This window comes from Trachypithecus francoisi, unplaced genomic scaffold (assembly GCF_009764315.1).
Source record: "Trachypithecus francoisi isolate TF-2019V2 unplaced genomic scaffold, Tfra_2.0 Lachesis_group3, whole genome shotgun sequence".
In the NCBI taxonomy this organism is placed as follows: domain Eukaryota; kingdom Metazoa; phylum Chordata; class Mammalia; order Primates; family Cercopithecidae; genus Trachypithecus; species Trachypithecus francoisi.
Genome location: NW_022681468.1, coordinates 126,388,855 through 126,406,015, shown reverse-complemented (window position 1 = coordinate 126,406,015; position 17,161 = coordinate 126,388,855). Strand labels below are relative to the sequence as shown.

The window sequence follows — 17,161 nt, the reverse complement described above, 5'->3', positions numbered from 1 at the left end:
AGTGGCATGATCTCGGCTCAGTGCAACCTCCGCCTCCCGGGTTCAATTCTCCTGCCTCAGCCTCCTGAATAGCTGGGATTACAGGCATGTGTCACCACACCTGGCTAATTTTTGTATTTTTAGTAGAGATGGGGTTTCACCACTTTGGCCAGGCTGGTCTCGAACTCCTGATCTCAGGTGATCTGCCTGCCTCGGCCTCCCAAAGTGCTGGGATTACAGACTTGAGCCACAGCGCCTGGCCATGATTTTAATATTTTTCCATTGGCCTTTTTCAAAAGGATCCGAGGGAAAATTCCACTTTAGTGAGGAGTCTTGTTTAAACAGAAGATACTCCTTTTCATTAATGTCTCTCTTTACTCATGCAGAAGGCTCATTGGGAAAAAGCGGGCTGGACATCACAGTAATTTTATTGCATTCCTCAGGGAAGCTGCCTGAAAGCCAGATCTCGGTTGACCTTTTATTGAACAGGTTTACATTCTAGACAAGAAGCTGTAGCAGTCAGTCCCCTGTTCCGCAGTGTTGCTTTTTGAGTGGGCAAACGTGTGTCAAGGCCCTGTTTCTGTCAGGAGGTGTTAAACTCTCTCGCTGAGGTGTGGTGGACACCCTGAGAATCCGTGCACATGCCAGGGCCCCCAGTGGCTCTGATGTCTGTAGAAGTGACACTAATGGTCGGCTGTCTTTCAGCTTTCATGACGCTGGTCATCATCTTGCTGCATGTGTTCTGGGGCATTGTATTTTTTGATGGCTGTGAGAAGAAAAAGTGGTGCCTCCTCCTTATAGTTCTCCTGACCCATCTGCTGGTGTCAGCCCAGGTGAGTGTTGCCGCCGTGCTCAGTCTATATCTTGGAACTCAAGTCTGTGTATCTAAAATGGTAAATTCTACTCTAGAGGAAATACACGCTCATGAGAACATGAGGAAATTCAGAAAAGCTGTTTAAGGGAATGAATGAGTCATCTCAGTCTTACCACAGAAAGACCACCACTATTCATTTTTTGGTGGGTCTTATTAAAAGATTTTTTCCCCTGCTGTTTATTTGCAGTGATGTGTCTCTCCCTAACCTAGGTCAGTTTGGAAAACTGTTCATTCTCTGTGACAGCTGCGTGGAAAAGTTGCATATTCCAGACTCGGCACCATCACTGGACCTTATTCCTAGCTCTCGTATAACACATGTCCTTGGCTAGCATATTTTGTTTAATAGAGTTTTTATCTCTCTCTCTTTCTAATTAGAGTTTGATAATCAAGGATAGGGCCTTATCTTATCAGTCTTTGTATCCTCAATTCGTGGCACATAGTAGGTGGCCAATAAATGTTGGTGAATATTGAAGAGTTGATACTATTCTTTTTAACGATTAAAAGGAAAGAACCTAGTGGTGGTGTAAGTCGGCATCGTGATCACCCTTAGTGGGGACAGTGACTGGTGGTGGAACAGGGAGGCTCCTGGGGGCTGAGAATGTTTTGATTTTCATCGAGGTGCTAGTTACACAGGTGTGTTCACACCATGAAAATAAGGTTGAGCAAGTCTTCAGATGTTCATTGGTCATTCGGATAATTCTTTTTGAAGTGCCTGTTCGAATCCTGTGTCTATCTGTTGGATTATCTTTTTCTTTTTGATTTTTATGAGTTCTTTATGTTTTCTGTAAAAAAAAAAAAATCTTTGGTCAGATGTGTGTATTGCAAATAACTTCCATGATGTGGTTTGTCTTTACATTCTCTTAATGTCTTTTGATAAACAAAAGTTCTTAATTTTATATAGTCTAATCAGTTTTTCTCTTTATGGTTTCACTTTTTGAGCTTTTTAATAACTGTTAACCTAGCTGAATTTTAAGTTTTAAAATTTGTTCTATTTTTCTCATTTTGGGGTTGTAATTTTCTACTGCAATCATGTACTGCTTTTGTAATTGTTTAAAAGAGGAAATGTTTTTAAAGAAGAAAAGAACAATACAAAAGAGTGTAGCACTCTGTAAAGTGAATTAAAATTCAGTGGATTTGAGGTATAGAATTATTGTGAAGAATAATCTAGAAAATGCTCAATGCCTGCCATGCCCACAGACGCTTCTTGAGAAGAGCAGTCTTTCTGCATGAGGTGCTATCTGTAAAATCTACCACTTTCTTGGGGCCTTCTTTGCCCTGAAGAGATCACCTTGTTTTTACCCATCCTAGCCTTATCTCAATTATAATTATGCTGTCCTAGCATTCATCACAATTTGTAACTAATTCTTTCTTCATTCGTTTCCTGCCTCCCTTACTAGTACAGAACCTCCATTAGGATAGAGACTTTGGTCTCCCCAAGGTGTACACAGTACCTCTCAGCATTCCATTAGTGTTCTTTAAATGAATACACTTTGGAACCCACAGCAACTGTGCAACTGAAAAAGACTATTCCCTCATGCTCCCTTGAGTACTAAGGATTCATACTCAAGTAATTTGAACTTGTCTCACTTTCTTGCAAATTCTAAGAACCAATTTCACACAAAAAGGAATAGAAACTAGTTATATGACATGCATCTTGTATTGTATATTCCGTTAGGTTCTGCCTAATGACTGCCTTCTAGGGTTACCGTTTGAATACAGCAAAACACAGGACCTGCAGTGTCTGTTGACCAGCTTAGTTCTATATGCCTCAGGGCCTTAACACATGACACACATCATATATTTGGTGAAACCCACCCAAGTTCTTGAAAGTATTCCATGCTTCCCTTTATCTTTGGTTATTCAGGTTTAATAAGTTTGCTGTTATTACCCAAGCTGATTTATTTTTCTTTTGCAGACCTTCATAAGTTCTTATTATGGAATAAACCTGGTGTCGGCATTTATAATCCTGGTGCTCATGGGCACCTGGGCATTCTTTATTGCGGGAGGCAGCTGCCGAAGCTTGAAACTCTGCCTCCTCTGCCAAGACAAGGACTTTCTTCTTTACAACCAGCGCTCCAGATAACCTCTGGGAACCAGCACTTCCCAAACTGCAGACTCCATCTTTAGAGGAAGCACAACTGTGCCTTTTTCTAAAAATCCCTTTTTTCTGGTGGAATTGAGAAAGAAATAAAACTATCCAGATACGAGTTCCATTCCCTTGGCTTTCCCACAACTGCTCTCCGAAAGGGATGCCTCAGTGGTGTGCGTCCTGGCTGCACGAGAATCACCTGGGACAATGTAAAGCCTACTGATTCTGGGCTCCACCTTCTGGAGCTAATTGGCCTGGGCACGTGGTGAGTTTTAAAAGCTTCCCAGGTGATTCTGATGTGCAGCCAGGTAGAGACCCACTGGTTTGGTATCCAAATAGAAGCTTCCTGAGAACACCGTAAGTGGATGAGAATCTGGTGTTTAACTGTCTCCTAACTTAACTTGTGCTGAGCAAGTAAGTATCTGAATGTCAAATCCTGGCTGTCTTTTGTCTTTCTAAGTTCCGAAGTCACAGAAGGCTAAAGGGCTATAACACCCTGTTCACCGTTTTCGTGTACTTCACCATCTTAGGAGAACACGGTAGGCTGGGCTTCTAAATGCAATAATAAATTACATTAACTATGATAATTTAGCCAAAATAAGATACTGATTAAGCCGTATTTTTCTGAAGTTCTTCCATTCTAGGTTTTGCTTTCTGAGGCATTACATTGTTTGTGAGTACAGATTGCATTTTGTTAACTAAAAATGACTGTTTTCTGACTTCCTTGGGAAGGTATTTTAAAATCAGGAATTTTTATACAATGTCTATAAGCCTGTTTAAAGCTTTCCATGGGCTCTGCCCCAAGGCCGTTGGCTGCAGCATTCACCATCTGAGTGCCAGTTGCTGGGCTAGTTGAGGTGAAGTGCATTGTTTTATCTCTGAGCAGCTGTGCAGGGAGCTGGGCGATGTGCCCTGGGACAGGCTTCACGGGAGCTGGTGGAAGTATAACCAGAAGCACGAGGAAATGAGCCAAAAGGGTGGTGGTGACACTTTTCATTGCTCCTGTGATACTAACAGCACTTTCACCCAAATGGTTTAATGTAGAACTGGAACTAGATCTTAAACTGCCAAATCTCACACTATTGCATAATCCATATGGTCTTTAGATCTAGTCAGTGTCTCTGGGTTTTGGTAGCAGATACAGCGTTCCCTTTTCAGGAATACCCAAGGTGTTCTTTCAGCTTCCAAACAGGCCCTTTGATTTCCTTTATAAAGGGAAAATGCGGGCAAATCATGCCTTTACAATTAGAAATTGTTCCCAGTTAATGTCTTTTGGGGAGCTGGTGGCGTGAAATGCAAATGACTTGCACATTAAAGTCATGTCTCAGTGAATACCATACATGCAGTACAACATTCAAAAGAGGAGCAGCAATCCTGAGGGGCTGGGGGAGTGACAGTGGCAGGACAGATGGGCGGGTTTGACAGATTGTGATGGGAAGAAGAATGATGTTTAAAACAAACATGGTCAGTGTTTTGGGCTAGCCACACATCATTCCAGAGACCAAAACCTTACGAGTTAGACCTTTATCGGTATCAGTGAACCCCCATGTTTAAAATATTAGAATGTTTAGAGAGAAAATAAAGATAATAGAGAGAAGAGGAAGGCTCCTAGCAATGTTGTAAACAGTCTGATAGGCAATTGTGGTTATTCCCCTAAAGTTTACTTCAGCACTACCACTAGTGCTTCTGCTGGAGTTTGCATTTTTCCAGCTTTATACAAGATTTTCCTTTGACTGGAAGAGTCAAGGATATACAGACTCAACAGTGACATTTATTGTGCAACATCAAGGGGAATAAGATACTCATCAAACTGGGATTATTCTTATCAAAACATGGTCTTCTTTGAATAAGAAAAATACATAGTTGATTATTATGGACTTAAAACTGTTAAATGGATATTCTGATAAAATATTTGCTGATTTGTAGAGTGTGGAAAATCTGAGAATATTAGCTTCACTCATCTGGAGCTTTGAGGAAGTTGTCTGTACGCTGATAGTTTCATATTAACTAAAACTAGATATTGTAAAATCTCATTTATAAAAACTCAGATGAGAAGAAAATTTTCTTTGATGGTGAGACTGTTGTCTTAGTTCAGGAAATTATTTAATAATCCTTTGTTACCTGTGAATGAAGGAACTTTGTAATTCTGATTTCTCCTAAAACATGAGCCTTTCCAGAGTCAGCTTAGACACTGTTGTTGCAAATAGCCATGCTTTGCCTTATGCCAAGGAGGCTCAGAGGGAGGGCGTAGTCTTCCTCTGTTGCTGTGTGTATATTGAAATGCTTTTTTTTTTTTTTTTTTTTTTTGCATTTGTTCTCTATAATGAGCTTTCTGAGCCCTGATAATAAGTGAGACAAACAGGAGGTATTGATGTTATACACTCCCTTCCATTCAGGATTTTCTGCTTGGAGGGAAATGTGGATATAGTTAAAGTTGACCTTGGAGAATTGTGAATATTGTTGCAATTCTTGAATATATTACCATGTGAATAATAGAAACTGTGTTGCTCTCTAGTATAAGCTATATTTATTTTTAATGCATTTGAATTACTAGTTATAACTGGAGAAGTTTTGTTACCTCTATCCTGGCTTGCCTGACTGGCAGGATAATAGCAGCCTCTTTTAGAGCATCTTAATGAAAACATGGCTGAAAGGAATCAATTATGATATCTGCAGACTGCATAGAAAATGGCTTTCGTTCCCAGTGTTAACATTTTATTCTCAATCACATTTCAGTGTTTGCGGAGGGTGGCAGATTCACACCGGAAACATTAGGTGTTCATATCTATAGCGTGGATGCAGAATAAGCAGTTGTGACAGAAGCTTCCTCCTACCTGGTACTCCTCCCATTCACCTCAACCCAGCCCCAGATAGGCATTAGCATTCAGTGTGGGCCCTGGGGCAGCCCTGAAGCCTGGCTGGGCCACCAGACAGGGGCAGCCTGTGACGGGCACCAGTGGCCTAATTCCGGGGAAGAGTTCCTGGAGGGTGTTGGCTGTTTTTGTTAGCTCAGTTTTTTTCTGGGCTCCACCATTCCTAACTCCAGGTAGACAAGATAGACGTCACACACAACAATGTTTAAAGTATTTTGCTTAGTGCATTTTGTTTATGATTGAAATGTTTGTTTCTTATTTAATAGGCTTTTTACACCATTCTATTAAATTTTAGTGTTTAGAAGAGGCAGGTACTGTCACTATGTAAAATATGTAATATATGTTATACCATGTCATATATACTTGCAATATCACACCGTGCATTCAGTATGCAATGCAGTTGACTCTTTGCAGACCTGCATTTTTCAGTGAACAATAAAAAGATTGTCTGGCACTCTTCATTTCCTGTGTTTCCTGTTCTGTGGAATGGTGTATCCTTTAGTATCTGTTACTACTGTGTTTTATCTCCTTATGAAACTTGGATGTACATTCTGTTGTTTATGACTGATCAGAGACATTTTTAAAAGAGGAATTCTTTATCTGATTTAAAACTCCTAAGGCTTATTTCATATCTGTGTGTTTAGGAACAGTTTGGTGCAGAGCATTTTCTTGAGGTATCTTAAACTAAGTCGGGGGAATCCTCAAAGATCCTGGAAGCTTGCTTTGCAAAATCTCCTAATTGTAAAATGGTGAATTTAAAGATTGTTGCATAATAGTGACTGAGGATTGGAATCCGGTGAAGAGGAGAGTACAATTTAGCTTTTCCCTAGTGATTCTGAGTAGCCTAGAGAGTCCTTTTCTGTTTCTTTCCCTTGGTGAGGAGGCAGTACAACTAGAGGGCTGAGCTTGGCCCTCGCCATCAGACAGGATACTTAGGGGATTATGATACGAAACTCAAAACCATTTGATGCTGGTTCACTCTGGCTTGAAATGAGGCTGTTGCAGGCTATGTTGATATTATTGGATGAAATGTTCTCAGGGCCCTTTGCTTCTAACCTGTAAACCAGTGGAAGAGGTGGGCATTCCTCAGGTATCAGCCCAGATTACTGTACAATTTCATTGGTCCTTAAACACTGAAGTTTGGTTCTAACTTAACTGTTTCTTGTTTGGCATTTCGTTGGAATGGAGATTTCCCTGTGACCAGCCTCAACACATGAGAAACCTCTAATGGAAAGAAGTGCATATTTTACTTTCACCTCTTTGAAAATGCTGAATAGAAGGAACCGCTGGACAGGTTGTGGTCCCAGTCTCAATAAAAGAATAAGATACATTCTAAGGTGACTATTGTCCCGACCAGCGGGATCATTAACACAGACCCTGGAGGAGGGGGTGGGAATTTAGAGAGACAAGAGACACAAGAAATGGAGACAAGACAGTATTCTGATCAAGTCTCATTTAATGGCGGTGGTGTAATGCCTTATATATGCTGCCAGGTAAGAGGAAGAGCTCAGAGCAGGAGGGGAGGGGAATAATGAGAGACGTCACCAGACGCATGCTCGGTAGACTTAGTCTTTCCCGGGCGCGGGAGGTTATCTACGCGCGGGCGGGAAAAGTTCCCGCGCACGGGTAAAGTTGATGATGAAGACCAGGAAGTGCGCCATCTGTCTCCACAATGCAGAGCTTAAGCAACAGAGGCCGCGGCAATTTCCGAGCCTCACGGCTCCGGACAGGTCCCCCTTTTTTATATTATTAAACGACTAGAAGATATTCCCTCGGGAACTGCGCCTGTCTTAGGTTGGAGTGACACATCTCTTCACTGGTACCCGTCATGGGATTAGGCAGTAGCTATGACGGCCCTCCTGTCTTAGGTTAGTGAGAGATGACACTCTCTTACCCGTCATTGGCTGTCCAGTTCAGCGCACAAGGAAGGTGGTTTATAGCAAGTGTAAGTATGGACCACCGTGATCTTCTTGTTCAAGGCGATGATAATGGACCTGTATGGGTTTGGCTTGGATGGCCTCGATTTGTTGCTTAATGAATGTCATGAGCTTATTGAAGATTATAGGCCCCAAGAGAGTAAGAGCATAGGCAAAGCAGGGGGCCCAATAACGGTATGATATAAGGGAGGAGTCCATGGAACCCAGTCCAAAACGGGTTATCAGTCATTTCTTTTCGTCGTTTTTCTAGGTCTTCTTGTAGACGCTTGATTTTATCTCTGACGATCCCGGACTTGTTGGCGTAAAAACAGCATTTTTCCATGTCGTTGTTGTATGATCATAAGAGCTTCACGTGGATCACCAAAACCGGCATGAACTTGGAATGCCTTGCAAGTCAGCACGAGAATCCAAAGGAGTTTGTAATTGGAGTTCATCTTTGTAAGGAAAGAAAGGTACTCTCAGGGAGAGAGTTATTCCCTGGTTGGTTATTGTTAGGTACCTGTTTTACCAATCGCTCTGGTAGCCATCTGGCTGCGTCATGATTTTGGGAAAAAACACAAACGGAGCCTCTTCCCCAAATTAACACTGGGTCTGGACCATGCCATGTGTTGTCTAATGGGTCTTTCCACTTAACCATGGCAAATTGTTTTTTAGAGTCAGAATGCCAAAATCGATCAGCTGCTGATTTATTCAGCTCATCTAAATTTAAAAAATTCAAAATAAAGAGTGTGTGATTAAGAATATTTCTAGGGGTGCCCTTAGTAGGGTACCATTCCCCCTTCTTTATCTTTTCAATGGTAGTTTTTAAGGATAAGTGAGCTCTTTCAACGATTCCTTGTCCTTGAGGATTATATGGGATACCAGTAGTATGTTTTATTTGTAATTTTAGGCAAAAGTCTTGGAAACCTTTAGATGTATAGCCAGGACCATTATCTGTTTTTAATTGTTTAGGTTTTCCAATTATAGAAAAACAGTGTAGTAAATGGGCTATTACATGTTTGGTAGCTTCACCTGTTTGTAGGGTGGCTAATATAAATCCACTAAATGTATCTATACATACATGGATGTATTTTAAATTACCAAACTCTGAATAATGGGTGACATCCATTTGCCAGATCATATTGGGAACTAGCCCTCTTGGGTTTACTCCTAAGTGAGGGACTGGCAGATAAGTTATACATGTCTGGCATTGTTTAACAATTTGTCTAGCTTGTTCCCTAGTTATTTTAAACATTAATCTTAGGTTTGAGCATTAAGGTGGTGTAAAGCGTGAGCGGTCTGTGCTTGATTCAAATTTGTATCTATAGTTGTAGCTACAGTCTTGGTTGCAAAGTCAGCCACTTGGTTGCCTTGGGATAGAGGTCCTGGCAATCCTGAATGAGCTCTAATATGTCCAATGAAAAAAGTGTTGATCTGTTATGTATTACTCGCTGGCATTGTAAAAATAGTTTGGCTGTGTCTGACACATGTTTGATTTGTGCTACGGTTTCAAGTAAAGGTATTGAGTGAGCTAAATATGCACTGTCAGTATAAATATTAAGGGCCTGATTAGGGAAGGCTGACAGCACTGCGATTAGAGCCTGCAACTCCACTAGTTGAGCTGAAGTATGACTGGTTTTGAAGTTAACAGTGGTGTCTGCAAAGGTATATGCAGCAATCCCTGTGGAGGACCCATCAGTGAATACTAATAAGGCATTGTCTAAGGGTGTTTTACTGGTGATATGAGGGAAGACAAAAGCATGCAGCTTACAAAATGGATAAGCTTATTTGGTGGGTAATGGTTATCCAAGTTACCAGCGTAAGAAGCGCAAGCAATCGGCCACGTCTCAGTGTTTTGCATTAGCCATGGATTTGTGGCTTAGAATAAGGTTGTATGATCGTAGAAGGTTCAATTCCAAAGTATTTTTTGCTATTGTCTCTTCCTAGAATAATTAAGTCTGCTATGGCATCATAATAGGGGAGTAACACCTTTTTGGGAGATGAAGGCAAGTGGACCCACATAATAGGGTTATCTTGCCAGAATAAACCAGTAGGTGTTAGTGTTGTGTGAAATATTAAAAAGGTAATGGCTGTGAATAGTCTATGCTGGTGACAAATGTTCAGCAATAGCCGCCTCTACTTTATGGAGTGATAAAAGCGCCTCTTTTGACAATGACCTAAAGGACTTAGGGTTGGGGTCACCTTTTAGGTGTCGAATAAGGTTTTAACTCTCCGTGGTAAGTTTTAAGTATGGCCGGAGCCAATTAATGTCTCCAAGGAGTTTTGGAAATCATTGAGGGTATGTAACCTATCTTTACGGATAACTGTCTTTTGATTAGTAATCTTAGGTCCATTTATTTGAAAACCCAAATATGTATAAGGGTCTTGTAATTGTATTTTTTCTGGAGCTATGTGTAACCCCGCAGTGGTTAGCTCTTGTCTGAGTTGTGCAAAACACTGTAGAACTTGTTCTCCTATTTTTCCTGCTATGAGGATATCATCCATGTAATGTATAATGTATATTTGTTTCATGTCTCTCTAACTGAGTGTATGGCTGTAGCCACATATTTTTGACACAAGGTGGGGCTGTTGGCCATACCTTGAGGCAACACTTTCCATTGGTATCGCTTCATTGGTTCTTTAAAATTTATAGCTGGCAAGCTAAAGGCGAATCGTTTTTGATCAGTGGGATGAAGGGGAATCGTAAAAAAGCAGTCTTTCAGGTCTATGATAATTTTAAAATATCCTTGAGGGATCGCTACCGGAGAAGGTAGCCGGGCTGTAAGGCACCCATGAGGACCATAGTAGCGTTTACTGCCCTAAATCTTGTAATAGTCTCCACTTACCGGACTTTTTCCTGATGACAATATGGGTGTATTCCAGGAGAGTTACTCTCGCAATATGCCCTGCCATTAGCTGTTCCTGTACTAACTGTTGGGCTGCAATTAGCTTTTCATTAACTAAAGGCCATTGATCAACCCAAACAGGCTCATCTGACTTCCATGTTATGGGGTCAGCGCACTTTTGGGGTACAGGCATGTCAATGGCCGAAGTTAAAAATTTCCAAACCCTTTTGTGTTAGATTGTCCTAAGGCTGGAATAGGCTGTCGAATACCGTTTTCTTTTTTTCCCAGTCCTTTTCCGGGGCTATAACCCTGAGCTAACCTTGTGCAGCAACTATATCATTGGGGCTGCACATCAAAATTTTCATCTGGGAGAGTAGGTCTCGTCCCCAGAGATTAACAGGCAGTTGAGGGATAACAAATGGTTTAATGAGACCTGAGTTATTTTCTTTGTCTTTCCAGGTAAGGTATTTAGAGCTTTGTTTGGGATTACTACTTTGTCCAATTCCTCTTAAGTTAGTGAAAGTTTCTGTGGTAGGCCAGTGAGAGGGCCAGTCCTCTTGTCTAATGATGGTTACATCAGCCCCTGTATCTATTAATCCTGTAAACAACTTACCATCTAGCCACAAAGTCAGGGAGGGCTTTTGATTAGTGATTGGCTGTACCCAATATATATTTGATGATCCAAAACCTCCCTTCCTCTGTTAGAGTGCTGGACTTATTAGTTGTTTTTAATAGAGGCAGTAGGACTAATTGTGCTATTCTATCCCCTTGAGGGACAGTAATAATATTGTCAACAGCCCTGGCCATTATTTTAATTTCGCCAGTATAGTCGTTATCGATTACTCCTGGGAAAACTTGTAGACCTTTCATAGTGACACTACTTCTTCCCAGGATCAATCCAAAGGTATCAGGAGGCAAAGGCCCATATATCCCAGTGCTTAAAGTTTGTGCCCCCATCTCAGGCGTTAATACTGTGTGGGAGGTGGCACAGAGGTCCAGTCCTGCACTTCCTGGGGTTGCTCTACTAAGTCTTGAAATGGATTGTTGTTGCTGGCCGGAACAAAGCTGACCGCCCCATAAGCTTGTTTCGGGGCCTGGGGCTGGCCCCTCATCCCATTCCCTGTTGGGAGGGTAAAGGATTTCCCTGATTGTCAGTTTTAGATTTACATTCATTAGCCCAATGTTTTCCTCTTTTACACCTTGGGCAAAGGCCTGGAACCTTTGCTTCAGAGTTTTTATTTGAATCTCCGCGGCAATCTTTTGCAAAATGTCCCTTTTTGCCACATTTAAAACACCCTCCTTTTTCTCTGTTTTTTTTATCAAGGAAGTCTTTTACGGTTTGTCCGCTAAAGGCTGCGGCCATTGCCAAACCCGTTGATAGGAGGGTCCAATGTCTGAACAGAGGCGGATATATCCAGTCAAATCTGTTTTCTTTCTATAAGGACGGATTGCTGCCTGACAAGCTGGATTGGCATTTTCATAAGCCAATTGTTTAACATAATCTACCCCCGCCTCGGCATTACCAAAAATCTTCCTGCGGTTGTCATGAGCCTATGGACAAAATCTGCGAACGGCTCATCAGGTCCCTGCTTGACTCCAGTGAGTGAAGCTCCTGGGTCGCCTTTAACAGGGAGTTTCCTCCAGGCTTTTGTAGCCGCCGCCTGGATTTGTGAGAATAATCCAGGGTCGTATTGCATCTGCGCATCAGTGTTGGAATAATTACCAGAGCCAGTTAACATATCAAAGTCCAACCGTTTCCTGCCTGTTGGTTTCTTTTGGCTGTGTCTCTGCAATTTTCAAAAAACTCCGATTTCAAAATCAAATGATCTCCCCCTGAAAGAACTGCTCTAACTAGTGTGTTCCAATCTGTTGGAGTAAGCCAGTTATCGGCCACAGACTCTACTATAGCAAGAGTATAGGGAGCAGTAGCTCCATATTGAGAAACAGCAGTTTTTAACTCTTTTATAACAGTAAAATCAAATCCATTATGATGCCTCCAGGCCTGACCCTGTCCATCTACAGTTTCAGTTACTGGGAAGATCTCTTATCGGAGGACTCCGTGTCTCGGCTAGTAGAAAACTTCCCTTTTGGGACATGTTGTCCGGGCCGCTGAGGCGGGCGAGGGAAGCCCTCCATACTCTCTGAATTGTTACCCTCTCATTTCCTGTTTTTAACTTTTGCAGCCTAATGATTAGTGACTGATGCAATTCTTCTAACTTTATCTGCTCTTCAAGTTGAGCGATTTTTTTTTGAGTTCCTCTTTCGGATTAACCACCGCCATTACGTCGGGTGCAGAGGCACCAGGCGTTCCGTTATAGGGAGGCGGATGCGAGAAAGAGGGGGGCCAATCAGGATTATGATATCTAGCTGCTTCTTCCTCTAAGTTGTCCCAATTTACATCTGAGGGGTCAGGATTGTCGTTACTTTTGTCTTTTTGAGCGGTTTGCAAAATTGGGTATTTTTTGGGCCTTGTCTCGCCTAGCATCATTTTGTCTCTAACCGAAAGAGCCTTGGTCCCCTCGTCATCACTTTCAAGAGAAATAAGGTCTACTTCTTTGTCTGGCGGGGGGCTCCTGAGGTCGGTCTGAGAACTGACTTGTAAAATTTCCTCAGTCTGGGTGACCGCAGCCATTATTTGTGGATCGGCCTCCTTTTTATCTATTAGGTCTCTGATTAGATTCCAATAACAAAAGGCTGTCACTGGAACTTTTTCTGGTCCAAAAGTATTATAATAATCTTGAAAGCAATCTCCCACTCTACGCCAACTTTATGTCAATGGTCCCCTCTTGCGGGAACCAAGGGCAGGTGTCTTTTACAAAATCAAAAAATCTAAATAAGTCACCACTTTTAACCTTTACTCCCCGTGTCTTTAAAGCCTCTTTAATTGCCCTACGTAGATTTGATGCGGCTTAATTCTTGTCCCATTTTGGGCGCGTAACTTACCCTCAACTCCGAAGCAGCAGGCTCCACGACGGTCGGAGGGATTTTTCTTTCACTTTAGTCGCCGGCCTTCCTATGCGCCTCTTCCTCACGCAGTTCCCTCGTATCCAAGCCCCGCGTTTGGGCGCCACATGTCCCGACCAGCGGGATCATTAACACAGACCTGGAGGAGGGGGTGGGAATTTAGAGAGACAAGAGACACAAGAAATGGAGACAAGACAGTATTCTGATCAAGTCTCATTTAATGGCGGTGGTGTAATGCCTATATATGCTGCCAGGTAAGAGGAAGAGCTCAGAGCAGGAGGGGAGGGGAATAATGAGAGACGTCACCAGACGCATGCTCGGTAGACTTAGTCTTTCCGGGCGCGGGAGGTTATCTACGCGCGGGCGGGAAAAGTTCGCGCGCGCGGGTAAAGTTGATGATGAAGAACCAGGAAGTGCGCCATCTTGTCTCCACAATGCAGAGCTTAAGCAACAGAGGCCGCGGCAATTTCCGAGCCTCACGGCTCCGGACAGACTATAATAGATTATGAGCCCCAAGCAGATCCTGGCTTTAATGCTCAGTTAATTTATAAGTGGTGCTTTTTGCCTCAGTACCACTGAGTGTGTGGATTACTGTAAATCCTTCTACCTACTAGTAAAATTACACATTTTTTAGAGCTTGCACAAAATCAGATGGAGTTTACAGTGCTTATTCAGGGCTTACCATGCACAGAATACTGCTTAGACACTTCAAAAGGAAGGAAAAGAACAAGATGGTGGGGATCTTTGTCCTTGGAAAACATATAATCTAATTGCACAGATTAAAACACCTAAGTATTATTTTAAGGCAACTACAAAATGCACTACAAATTATGGAATAATATAGAATAGCTTGACTACTAAGATGATGCTTAAAATTTAGAAGTGGATGAAGGGCACTGGGTAGTGGATATAGATAGGTGATAGCTGAGGAGAAAACCCTGGGGGCAGTCAGTTGAAAGATTGGAAAGAGGAGGAGGAGGAAGGAAAACCAGAGGAGTGCAGTAGCTTGACAGCTGGTGGGGAAAGGATGTCAAATGCTACTGGATAATGGGTAAGAAGAGGAGAATTGATTATTGTATATGGAGAGATGGAACTTGCTGGTGACCTTGATAAAAACAAGATGGAAATCAGAGTGAACACCTGAATGGAATGGATTGTATGGAACAAGAGATAAGTAGACACAGCATTGAGAAAGCAGATGTTGTACAGCAATGATGTGATAACCTAAGGAGGATGTGAGGGAAAGAGAGTATGCTTTTCTCTTTTTTTTCCTTATGATGTAGACTGTAACTGCATGTTTATATTAAGATAAGAGTGACTCCATAGAAAGGAAAAAATGACATAGGAGAAGGATAGGATAGTTGCCAAAGCAAAGACCTGGAGGAGGGAATAGAGAGGGAAATTCTTTTTTTTAATTTTTTTTTTTGAGACAGAGTCTTGCTCTGTCACCAGGCTGGAATGCAGTGGCATGATCTCGGCTCACTGCAACCCCTGCCTTCCAGGTTCAAGCGATTCTCTTGCCTCAGCCTCCCGAGTAGCTGGGACTGCAGGTACATATCACCACGCCCACCTAATTTTTGTATTTTTAGTAGAGATGGGGTTTCACCATGCTGGCCAGGCTGGTCTTGAACTCCTGGCCTCAAGTGATCTGCCCATCTCAGCTTCCCAAAGTGCTGGGATTACAGGCGTGAGCCACTGCGCCTGGCCAAGAGAGGGAAATTCTTAACATTAAATGCTTATATTGGGTAAGTAAAAATATTCAAAATAAATGACCTAAGCCTCTACTTAAGAAACTCGATAAAGAAGAGCAAACTAAAGCTAATATAAGGAGAAGAAATGAAATAATAAAAGAACAGGAACCAAAGAAATAGCATTAAACAATGGGGAAAAATGAAACAAAAATCTGGTTCTTTGAAAAAACCAATAAAACTGGTAAAGCTCTGGCCAGATGGAGAAAAGAGAAGGCACAAATATCAGTAATGACAGGAGACATCACTATAGGCCCTACATTACTAAATAAATAATAAAGGATATTATGGATAACTTTAATGCCAATAAATTTAAAAACTTAAATGGACAAATTCCTTTTTAAAACCCACAAAATTCACTCAAGAGAGGCCGAGGTGAATGGATCACCTGAGGTTAGGAGTTCGAAACCAGCCTGGCCAACATAGTAAAACCCCATCTCTCTAAAAATACAAAAAATAAGCCAGGTGTGGTGATGGGCACCTGTAATCCCAGCTACGTGGGAGGTTGAGACAGGAGAATCACTTGAACCCAGAAGGCAGAGGTTGTGGTGAGCGGAGATCGCACCATTGCACTCCAGCCTGGGCAACAAGAGCGAAACTCCATCTCAAAAAAAAAAAAAAAAAAATTAGAAAATCTTCCTATCCTTCTGTGTCTTCAGACTTTGTTTTTTCTTGCCTCTTAATATACCTTGTAATTATTTGTTGAAAGCTAGACATCGCCTCTTGGGTAATAGGATCTGAATTTTAAAAGCCTTGAGTGTAAATTTTATGTTAATCTAGGTAGGAGTTGGACTCTATTTAATGTTTGCTGTGGCTGTGAGTGCCAGAGGCTTCGAACTCCTCTGGTGGTCTTGTTTTTGTCTCCCCTTTTGACTGTGGAGTTCCCTCAGTGCCCCTTTTCAGAGAAAGCCTGTGTCTTGCAACTCATCCAGCTGTAATCCACTGTAAATTACACTAGAGCCCTGTTGGTATGGCAGTGAGATGTGGAGGAGGGGACATGTATGATAATAAAATAATAATAAAATCTAAATCTCAGTATTTTCATGGGCCTGAATCCCTGGGCTGAGTGTTTCTTAACTTTTTCCTGCTTAGATAAGACAGGAAGCTAGAAAGTAGCTGGAGAAGAAAGGTACCTTTCCCCAGCTGGGACAAGGCTTTGGTAAAGTCTGTTTCCTTGGAGAGAGGCCTTTGTTATGGAGAACACTCTGGATGTATTTTACAGTGAAGACAGTATTTCCCACCCTTGCACTAGTCCATACTCAGACTCCAGCAATTTGTCAACATTAGCATTTAAGTGTCACTACCAGTTTATGGCTCCAGCAGCTTGCATTCCAGGTGAGCAAATCTCAGCTGTGACTCTGGATTCACCTCTCTCTCCAGATTTCAGAGTGGTGGTTTACCCTGAGACCTCAGTTCTCTGATGGGTTCAAAAGAATTGTTGATTTTTCCATTTGCTTAGCTTTTTCTTGTAAGGATGAGAGTGACGATTTCCAAGCTCTTTATATGATAGAGCTAACTGGACATCCACTATATCTATTAAATACATTGAATTTGTAGTTTTTATAAAGAAAACGATTATTAAAATGTACATGTTTATAGGCAATATGGAATCACTATTACACATAACTTTTTGTTTTGTAAGACTGAACAAAATGTCACGATTGAAATTGCAATTCTCCATATTAAATGGCTATATATACAACTTTGAAAGAATTCTTGGTATATTTAAATGTTTTGATAATTTATCAAAGGGATAACTGAACTTGTGTCCTGTTAATTTACCTAATCTAGATCACAATGATAACAGTGCCGCTCTTAGGGAATAAAATTGTGTGAAATGTTTCTGCTTATCCTACTAGATAACGTGTATCA

At 41.7% G+C, this 17,161-nt stretch overlaps 1 protein-coding gene across 1 annotated transcript in view; it reads left to right on the top strand.

Moving 5' to 3' along the window:
- APH1B (aph-1 homolog B, gamma-secretase subunit) overlaps nt 1-6,276 on the top strand; it is a 30,980-nt gene extending 24,704 nt beyond the window's left edge. Inside the window, exons 5-6 of the mRNA XM_033189844.1 lie at nt 685-812; nt 2,769-6,276. Of these exons, the coding sequence (XP_033045735.1) occupies nt 685-812; nt 2,769-2,936 (296 nt within the window). The 3' untranslated portion in view covers nt 2,937-6,276. The remainder of the gene's footprint in view (nt 1-684; nt 813-2,768) is intronic.
- The last annotated feature ends 10,885 nt before the right edge of the window (nt 6,277-17,161 follow it).